This window comes from Rhea pennata, chromosome 2 (genome assembly GCF_028389875.1).
Source record: "Rhea pennata isolate bPtePen1 chromosome 2, bPtePen1.pri, whole genome shotgun sequence".
Lineage (NCBI taxonomy): Eukaryota > Metazoa > Chordata > Aves > Rheiformes > Rheidae > Rhea > Rhea pennata.
The window spans coordinates 47,066,371-47,076,930 of NC_084664.1; the positions used below are offsets into that span (position 1 = coordinate 47,066,371).

The window sequence follows — 10,560 nt, forward strand, 5'->3', positions numbered from 1 at the left end:
AGTTACTCCCAAACTAAATGAAACAAGTAACAGGGAAGGGAAAGGTAATGACTTATAATTAACATGACAAGTCAATAGCATGGACAACCCCCTCCGTTCCCTAGGTCTGTTTGTGAGGCCCTTCTGCCTTCCATAAGAGAGATGTACCATTAGTGAGATTTTTTTTGTTTATAGAAAATATGTTCAGTTTGACATAGTGTAGGCTAGGTACCATCACATCCAGTTTGCCATTCTTTCCTTTCTTCTGTTAAGCTATGGTATGCAAAGCTCCATACTCTCCCTCATACAGTGACGCAATACAAGGCTGGTTTGCCTATGAAATATTTGAAAGAAGTGATGTATTGAGTTGTGAAGACCAGCTGCACAAAGTGAAAATGCTCTGAAGTTGGTCACGGGGGAATGAGAAGGCTTACTAAAAATAAGAGATGTGGCAAATTTTAAATACACAAGAACATATGCTTATGTAAATGCTGACTAGTGTTTTAAAAACAGCTTAAACACAATCTTACATTTTTCTCCTTTTTTTTTTCCCTCTTTTTTAGAGTTCTTATCTCAGCTCTTTAAGACTGAGGGATATGAGCAAGTGGTCAATGAATATGTGCAGCGAGAAACTGTGAATAGGAAAGAAGGTTTGTGTGTTCCAAGAGTGTTTCTTCAAAGCAAATTTCGGAAGCCTTTTGCTAAAGCAGACATTCTTGCTGACTAGCAATAACACTGCTTGTTTAAAATGGAAGCTGACATGTTGTTTTACCCTGGCTGTGCTCTTCTGTATTTGGTAAACTGGAAATGGCTGCATCTAGTACCTCTTATTGGTTTTCATCCTCAGATATGAAATATTTATGTTAATTCAATTTTAAGATGGTTTCGTGAGGCAGGCAACCTATTGAGTGTCTATATTCCTATTCTTAAAGTAAATCTTGGACAGCACTGTTGGAGGATCAGGTAAGGCAGACTAAATATGGTTAATTTTAAGCACTGTTTTTTAACTTGCTACTGGCATAATTATTGTTTTCATTTTTATTAAAAACTATTTAAAATATATATCCTGTGTTTCTTTTCACCAGTGTTTACTGTAGGCTTGTCAAACTTGCAATATTTTGTCTACTTTCGTAGGACTTCTGAATATAATTTCTCCCACACAGGAACGATACTCATTGAGTGGTGTTATATAAGCTATTTTTGTATTTTAATAATTGGTATCTTTTTAATGTGTTCAGCATTTAGGTATGCTTACACATGTTTATATTTTAAATATAATCCTTATTTATTTGATTTCATACTTGAAGGAAGCTATTAAAGGATCAGGCTGTCGTTATTCCTTAATAATTTCAGATGTTCTTCATTTGCTGAGCAGAATTAGTTGAAGTTTTGAGAGGCAGTTTCCCACTTGGAAATGAAATTAGAGAGTCAGAAATATTTTCTTTTATGTGAAGTGTATTCAGCTTCCACTTCCCTTAGTAGAGGTCTTGATTTTCTTGTGCATCACTGTGAGGGAAAGTGTTGGTCTTTACTGTTCCTATTGCAAAAAGCAGCTGTATTGATGCCATCCCTCTCAAAAACGTGACTGCTTGAAGGAACTTGGTCCTCTTCCTTCAGCAGCCGTGGCCCTGGCACTTTCTACTGCAGAAGTCATTTTTTGTCCTTGGATGTTTTGGTCTCAAAAACATGCCTGGGTCTTCAATCTGCATTTTGCACAGCTGCTAGGCAACAGAGGAAGCTTGGAAGTATCTGGTGACTCATATAATGGACTACGCTGATCTTGTATAATTTACACAAGTTGCAACAAGGGAAATCCCAATTAGATATTACGAAAAAAAAATTCTCTGCGAGGCAGGTCCGATACTGGCTCAGGGGCCCAGAGAGGCTGTGGAACCTTCCTCCTTGGAAATATTCAGAAGTTGTCTGGGCAAGGCCCTGAGCAAGCTGCTCGAGAATTGCTGTGATTTGATCTCTTCCAGGCTAAATTACTGTGTGACTGCATGACTCAGGCTGTTGTTCTACTGGACCTGTGTGTTGCTAGATGTCTCAGTCATACAAATCTGATGTAGAAGAGGTGAGTGTTTGCCTATGTGTACAACAAACTAGCCATTACATGTGGAACTGGATTTTTACATCAGTCTTATACTAGTGTGCTTAGAGGGAAATGAACGTTAACTTAAGCAGCATGAAGTCTACTAATACAAAGTTAACCAGTCAGAATTTTGCGAAAAAATTGGAGCTGTGAGGGATCTTACACAGCTGATATGTTTCTAAACAAGTTTGCAGCAGATCATTGCATTGTGTTGGGGCACCACAGCTTTTTTTGATTTGGTACCATGAGCCCTGAAGCTGGATTTATTGTGTTCGTTTCATTAAACTTTGGCCTCAAAGGAAAAAAAAAGATTAAGCCACACAATTCCCCTAACAGCTCTTTGAGGATGGTTATTACATGACATCTCTTCTTCTTCATGGAGAGGATCATCCTGGGGACTTATAAATTCTTGACCCCCTGCCGTGCAAGCTGTTAGCACTTTCTGCCATACTAGTAATAAATATCTGGTAGCGTTTACAGTAAATGGAAAAAACATATTAAAAAGGGGTATAACAGAGTAATAGCATTGTTATAATCTGAGCAACAATGATTTTGTGGCTTCCCTCAGTAAATGTGCATGAAGGAAGACCAGTGCATGTTGCCTGAGCTCTTTTAATTTTAGAGTTTCAGCCCTGCAGCACTGAGCACCTTGCAGGGCTGGATGCTTGGTCCTTTTAGAGTACACAGCATATAGCATATAAATGAGCCTGAAGGACTGCCTTGCATGGGCTCCCTATCAGTTTAGCATACGACTGGCAGCATATGCAAAGGCAAGTGCACTGAGAAATGTAGGCAAGTAGTAAAATAAATTAATCGGAAGATTTGAGTCAACCCTTACTTAGGGTTTTTTACTTAGCTACAGACAGCAATTGATTCTTTTTTTTTTTTTTTTTTTTTGCACTGGACTAAATATTGCCTGTACAATAATATACATTTTTATAGTTGTAGCATCAGTGTTCCTGTCTGTTTCTGCTTGAGGACCTGTTGTTGTTTTTGTGTGGCAACACAAGGGAGAGCAGCAGCATTTATATTTTTTTTTCTCATTCAGTCTCATTTTCAGTCAGATCTTGAAAATAAAGTGGCTTGCATTACCTCTGCACCAGAAAGCCTTTCAGCTACAGTTAACAGAAGGCAGAGGTTGTGTTGTGGTGAATGGTTGTGAAGGCTTAATAGGCCTCTGTGCCTCTGCTTCTGTGAACTCTGTGTAAAGTTTGAGGGAGTTGAGTGAGCTTTAAGGAGGCTTTGCATTATCATGCGAGACACAGGAACTGATGGGATACTTGGGGCTGTTATAGTGCTGAGTAAAGTGGATGTACTCCCCCCCCCCCCCCAGTCCTTTAGCATTTGCAGACTTCAGTACCTGGAACCCTCACCTGAAACACTGTCCTTAGGAAGACCTTGTAATTGGGGTAAATAGTGTCAAAAGCACCAAAACCACCACCACCAACAACAACAAACACATGTACTGAATCATACCTTGCACAAGTCAGTGCCTATACCATTGTTGTGGTGAGTGTGTCAATTTGTTCTTTGATTTAAGTTCTTGTCAATCAGTGGGGGCTGATTTAATTGTCTGTATAAGACCTTCCTGTCTCCTATAAGCTGAACTAGCTGCTCTGTCTGGCAAGCATAAATATAGCCAGTAAGTTACTTCATGCTACCACTTTGTTCTGAGCAATAGTTAGAATAGAAGCAAATAAATAGCAGTGGAATTAAGAAAGCCTGATGCTTTTTATGATTTGGTGTACCAGAGATTAGATTCTCTGATGTTTAATAAAGTGGGCACTCTGGTCAAAACTTCTCTTGTAGTTAGGGAATCCTAAATGTCACTCTCCTCTACGGGATTCTCTGTTTCCTACTGGAATTGGAGAGCGAGTCGTAAGAGATTATGTTCATGTGGCAGCTGCTCCCTCAGTAAGAGCATTAATAAGGTCTGTTTTCTCTTTTTGGCTATTTTAATCAAAATTAACAAGAATGTAATGCCTTTGAGTCTTCTGCCATTTTGTATCCTTTACTGTTCTGTCACATTTGGTTGATGTGTTCAAAAACAACCTAAGACCAAACATATTATACATATGCTGTATACATGGATAAGCCTTGTTTCCTTAGAAAATAGAGCTGATGAAAAAAATCTACTTGAACTTTAAAGGGAAGGTAATGGCACCACAGCAGACTACGCGTTTTCTTTGATAGCTAAAAAGTGTTTCTGGATTACTGGTAGATATCTGAAGGTTCCTTGTATTCTCAAGGCATAATATTTAAGTAGTTAATACAACACTATCCCCATGGTTGAATGTGTGTAATTTGTATGAAACAATGTGCTATAAAAGCTATACCTGAAAATCTCACTGACTCAAGCTAAGCATCTATAAGCATCAGTAGCCAGCTGGAAAAGAAATAGCTTTTGTCTTATAGAAGGAAATTGGTCTATAGACTCCGAAAGGTGATTTATAGGCTGAACAGACTTTTTCAGTTGTTTTGTACTGTTTATAGATCTGGACATATTAGGAGATACAAACTACCAATTAAAAAGAGTTTTATTGGAAGAGTTGTTTGAAAGCTGGGGAAGCAATCAGTGTTAGAATTGATATATGAAGGAAAAAAAGGTCTGTTTAAGTTTCTGGAAAAAAAGTTTTCTTAGTTTCACAGGCCAGGGCTGACATGCAATTAAAAAATAATTGTTCGTGTAAAAGGTGAAATTTGGGGAAGATGATAGCCACAGCTTCTAAAACTAGACTAATGATACAGACAGGGAGAAAGGCATCATCTTATTATGTGCAATATTAGTAGTACATGCAAGGCATTCTAGGAAGCTCAATTTTGTATTGGAAAGGTGTGTGATGAAATGGTTAGTAAAAATAGGTAAGTCTTTGTTTATAGATTTTTTTTTTACCTCCTGTATCATAGCTATGATGAATTTTTAGCTGGTTGTGCTGTTGTTATGAAGAAAGATCATAAGTCATTTTAAACATTTGGGAGCAAATGTTCATTGATTGTACAGTCGACAAAAAGATGTGGGCCTCTGGAGTGCAGTAGGTTCAGGATATGACTATGTTTGCACTTTGTAATGTGAGTTCATTTATTAGAGCGAGGCAGATGGCAAGCCTTTAGTGTGGGGAGGTACACAGAGGCATCGCTTGAAAAGATAAATGCCATTAGCCAGGTAAGATGTTTCATTAGAGAGCTCTTTTCAACCCCACTTCCCATGCTGAACCAAGCACTGCCTACTACTGACACCATTCATTATGTTTACGGTAGGGAGAAAATACTGCTGCTGTGAAATTAAGGGAGTCAAGGGCACAAGGAAACATGTGCATGATTTTTCAAGGGATTAGTAATATTGTTTACCTCTACTTAAATGGTCCTAGGTTGGAGATATTACCCCTGTCTCCAGCAAGTGTTAGGTTTCATCCTCGGCAAATTTGGTTGCTTTTGGAAGTCTTGGCCAAAGATGCAATTGTAACTAAATGTATGCTTCTAGGATATGTTAAGTGAAAGGTTTTGCAAAGCACCTGTGTGACTGAAAAATAGAAATCCAGGTTTGTTTTTCTCCTTTGACTTGTAACAAGATTTATGCTTCACAATCATGTCAGTGCTTTTCAGAGTCCCCGCCCTGGTGTATCTACACTGTCTCATCCTCATACAAGCTGGATGTATCCTATCAACTTCAGCTCCAGTTTCCAGCATCTGTAGAATCTAGTAAACTTAGAGCAGGAATAACAGATTTGTACTTCTCTGAGACGACACTGGCCATAGAGGCCAGGAGAAAGCCTGTGAGATCTGAGAGTAAAGCTCAGAACGGAGGAGATCCCACTTTGAAATAAAACTTCCTGAAACAATCAGACTGATAAAGAGCCAGTGTGTATTTGAGAAATACTAAAAATCCTTCCTCTTCCAAACAGACTTTCTTCTATACAAAATATACTGGTAAATACTAGCCTACCCTGCTACTCAAGGGACCCTTTCCAACCCACTAAATAAAAGGTTTTAAAGGAACATAGAAATAAAAGGTTTTAAAGGAACATAGCACAACTTCAAAGGAAAGAGTCTGCTCTATCACAAGCAGGCTCTACCACATTTATCTTTTGAAGCAGGGCAAGGTAGTTCATAAAATGGCAAGGTTGGAAGAGACCTCTGAAGATCATCTAGTCCAACCCTCAGCCTGTATGGGGATTGAACCTATGACCTTGGCATTAGCATCACTATGCTCTAACCAACTGAGCTAAAACCTAGTTTCCCAAAGCCCACCAGAGATGGGGTACACTTGTCAGTTGGTACCAAGAGCTTTTACTTCCATTTCATAATGCATAGTTTGTACTTGATCCATTCATATAAATGTCTTATGTGTGGGAGCTGTGCGGTTTTGGTCAGCAATAATAGATCAGTGAGGTTTAATGATTTTGTTGGCCATAACAAATCTTAATGTTAGTACTTCCATAAAAGAAAAGCTTCTTGTCAATGACTAAATAGCTTGTTCCTGCAGTTTTGCTGAGGAACTGAAAGAGCAGGACTTCATGAGTGCTAGCAGCAATATAGCTTGTTCATGTGCCAGGCCAGCCTGTCTGTTGGCAGGAAATGCAATGGCAGGCAGCATTTTGTAGTACTGCAATAAAAGTCCAAAGATTAATACCCCCCCCCCCCTTTTTTTAAGGCAACTTTAAAAAATAAAAGAGGAGCTAAAATGTACCTGAAGTTTTCAAAAGGGAACTCTTATAAAGCTCAGAAATAAAACTGTAGCTGTAATGGTAGCATTTTTCACATTTAAACACACACACACACACACACACACACACACAAAAAAAAAAAAAAAAGTTAAGTGCCACACTTTGCTCTAGGGGCACTCAGATGGTTTTGTTACATAGGTGGCAACATATCTATTACTGTGATTATATAGTTTTGTTTCATGTAGTATCGTTAGGAATTTGAATTATGTTACTGTTGACTATGTTAATAAGTAAGAGTAAAATGTGAGCCTCTCTGAAAAATTTGCTTTTGTGGCTTTGTTTGAGATTTCCTAGAGCTTTTAAACACTCGAAATCCTTACTTTAGTTCAGTTTTTATTGTTAGTGATTTTTATGATGAATGGGTTCAATACTACAGAAGGTGGAAAGGAATATAAGATCCCAAAATGGATAGACTGTTCAGGGCTACAGGAAAGTCTTTGAAAACAGAGTGAAAAGAGCCCAAACCTCAAATTTAACATACGGCTTCTTCCAAAGAGGATTCTTTTGAAGAAGCCGCTTTAACAAAAATCATTGCACGCTTGTGGTGATCTCTGGAGACCAAATCAGGAATGGGTCAGCATTGTGCTGGGTGCTGTAGACACAGAGAGTGAGAGACAGTCTCTGTCCTAAAACTCTTACAGTTCAATTTTGCAAGATGGGTAAAAAGAGGAAGGAATAATGTTATCCCATTTATGATGAGGCATAGAGATTAGATATTTACTGTACTTCAAAAGTAAATTACTGTGAAAATGGAACTGAAGAAATGATTTCCCAAGTCTTGGTTCATTAGCCAGATAACAACCCATTTTGCTACAGTAATGAGCAAGATTGTAATGAGAGATACTAGCTCTGATGAAGGGAAACACAGCTCCTGAATGTCTTGTTGCTGTGATTTGAAAGACAGGAGTACCATTCCCAATCCTCCTGTGGGTTTCCTGGGCAATTTAAAGCCTTGCTTCTCACTTTCTGCCCTGTAAGAAGGAGACAATGATCTTGGAGTGAAAAATGCTATATAGGGGACCAGTAACTGTTTTTTGTATGTAATCTAAGTTTTCCTATTATTCCTTTTGCTATATCATCAAATTTTTTTTATGTCTAGGAGATGAAAAAGTAACCACAGACATTGAGGAAGAAAGGATCAGGCAAAAGGGCAACACATAGTGAAAGTCAGTTGCTTCTTCCAGCAAAGTCAATGGGAGAATTTCATCTGACTTCCTTGAGAGCCGTTGCAACTCCAGAATGGCAAAAGGAATTGCACAGTAGGAAGGGAAATCTAAGGTATCCTCTCTCTGCTGATCCTTGATGTTGGGAAAGGAGGAACCATCGATACAGTCAATCCTGACAATAAAACTCCTGAGGTAAGTACTTGGAATCTGAGATTAAAAAGAAAAAAAAAAAAGTGTGTGGGGGGAGCCTTGTTGGGTTTTATGCTATCAAGAAGCAATGTGGGGGGCTAAATTATTTTTATTTTTATTTATTTTTATTTTTTAAGTAGAAGGGAGTAGGTTACCATTACATGATGCCAGGAGCAGGGACTTTAAGAAAAATATTGGTGTCGTGAGAAGTGGCAGTGCTGCTCTTCACGTGATCTTTTCTGGTCCTCATCATCAGAATACAACAAATCCAACCCTCAAAGCATCTGTGGGGGGAGTGTGCAGTTGGTGATCCCTATGTCTGGCAGCCTGCTGAATTTATAGCATAAGCCCCTTTATACTTGATGGGTTTAGTGCAACCCTGCCTTACACTGCTATTTAAAGCGCAGCCACAGAAGAAACAGATTGAAAAAATAAACTTGACTTAAGAAAGGAAAAAAAGTTTCCCCTTTAGTATCCTCCTATCAAAGTGTGCAGCTGACATGATACATTTTTTTGAGTAAGGCTAACATTAGGTATTGTTTGCAATGGAGAGAAAAGGAACAGCTTTTCTTACCATCCTTTATACTGTAAAATAACTTTTTTCTCTAGACTGTCTGTATTTTGTGAAGCTTCTGTCTGGCCTGGTTGGAGGCTTAGTCTCTCATTTTATGCCTGAATACAGAGATGTCAGCAATAAGTTACTTATTTGTGCAAAAACTATGTCCCCTGCTGCATTAAGTACCATTTGACTCAAAGAATGAACAATGTTTGGGGTTTTGTTCACAAGATGGCACTAGCTGCTAACTAGTGCTGCCTTTCTTTTAACTCTAGCACTGAAGTGTTGTCCAAACCTTTAAACCTAATGGCTGGTAAGGGGTGTATAGAGAGAGCACAGCTAGAATCTTTTCTTAAATGCAGTTAAGTCTTCTTTTTGCCCACTTTACTTTCTTCAAGATGCAAGAATTAAACAAAAGGTTATTTAAAGAAAATATAGCTGCATGTTAGAGTTGTTATTTAGAGGGAATTATCTTAGCACAGTCTTGAGGGAGAGTAAGGTGAAATCCTATCACTGTTAATGGCAGCTAGCATCCTAATTGCTTCTCCCCACATGACAACAATTTGCTGCATTGACAACTTGTAGCTTGTTTCTGTTTGATTTGATTTCCATTATACTGTTATTTTAGATAACTGTACTGATTTAAGAAATTTGCAGTTCTCCAAGCTTCCCAATACAGTGACTTAACACAGTATTTTTTCTAATCCCTCAAAAATGTTAGACATATCATTTGAACTGCTCTTGTTTTCTTCTCACTTCTTTTGTTTTGTAGATGAGCTACTCTCCAGTAGGGCAGCCATTCAGACAGAGCTACATAGGATGTACGTAATGAGAGAGAGAGTCTCTCTTCTGTTAAGTACTATGTTGAATTCAGCTGTAGTTCAGTTTGCCATTTTATATTCTTTCCTATTCTAGTAGCCCCCATTTTGTCTCCTGCAAACCCTCCTCACTTCAAGAGAAAGAGGAATAATAGAGTAAAATGACATTTCCCTCTTGCTGGCTTTATGTCTGACTTAAACACTGTGTGTTTATTATAATCTGTTGCCAGGCAGCACTAATAAGTACATGTGAAACAGTCTTGACTGCATTTTATGCAACAATAATTCTTTTAGATATTAAATATTTGCATTATTTAAATGCTAGTGCAGAAGCCTGTTTGTAATAAGCAGCTCTTCCTCAGGCTTTGCTTATGCTTCCTGTTTCTTTATTTAGGACGAGCTTGTATTTGCTTCTTGCACAAATGAGTGGGATCCACCACCCCAAAATAAGGAGCTCAATGACAAGGCTTCTTAGAGTGAAATTTATCACTAAGGAAAGCACAGACACTGTAACCTCGATACTTCCTTCCCAGCGACTGGATGAGAAACAGGAATGGAACAGACTGAGAGCTACTTTTCTCTGCTTTTGGGGATAGTGGTGAATAGAATTAACTGGCATGTCGAGCACAGGAGAAGCATTGCAAAGGACTCTTGCCACAGGCAACCTCTTCAGGTACACTTGCTTCTGGCTCTCTCTGCAAGCCACATGCCTATCTAGTAGGTCTTCCTATGGATTTCCTTGCTCAGAGCTTCCTTATTTATTAACAAGGATCTGATCCTACAAAATGCTGAATGTTACCATCAGTTTCTACTGACTTTCATGGAGGAAATACAGCATCTCACAGGCCTTGAGATGTTTTGAGAAAAGATTACTTGGGGCAAGTATGAGGAGCTGCAAGGCTGTTTATGTGTGACTATTAAAAATGCAGAATGAGAGTTCTGAGCATTGTAAATATTTTTCTTTATCCTCAGACCATCAAATTTTGTCCTGATTTCCACTGTGTGGAAGTAGCATCTGACCTATCAAACAGTCAGT

General features: G+C 38.5%; 1 protein-coding gene and 1 long non-coding RNA gene across 2 annotated transcripts in view; both read left to right on the plus strand.

Moving 5' to 3' along the window:
• Positions 1 to 1,041, plus strand: part of METTL6 (methyltransferase 6, tRNA N3-cytidine) — an 8,462-nt gene extending 7,421 nt beyond the window's left edge. Inside the window, exon 7 of the mRNA XM_062569398.1 lies at positions 543 to 1,041. Coding sequence (XP_062425382.1) covers positions 543 to 706 — 164 coding nt within the window. The 3' untranslated portion in view covers positions 707 to 1,041. The remainder of the gene's footprint in view (positions 1 to 542) is intronic.
• Positions 1,042 to 1,835: 794 nt separating this feature from the next.
• Positions 1,836 to 10,355, plus strand: LOC134136130 (uncharacterized). The gene is made up of 4 exons (XR_009957439.1): positions 1,836 to 2,053; positions 7,895 to 8,153; positions 9,479 to 9,527; positions 9,919 to 10,355. It is a non-coding gene; the product is annotated as an uncharacterized LOC134136130 (long non-coding RNA).
• The last annotated feature ends 205 nt before the right edge of the window (positions 10,356 to 10,560 follow it).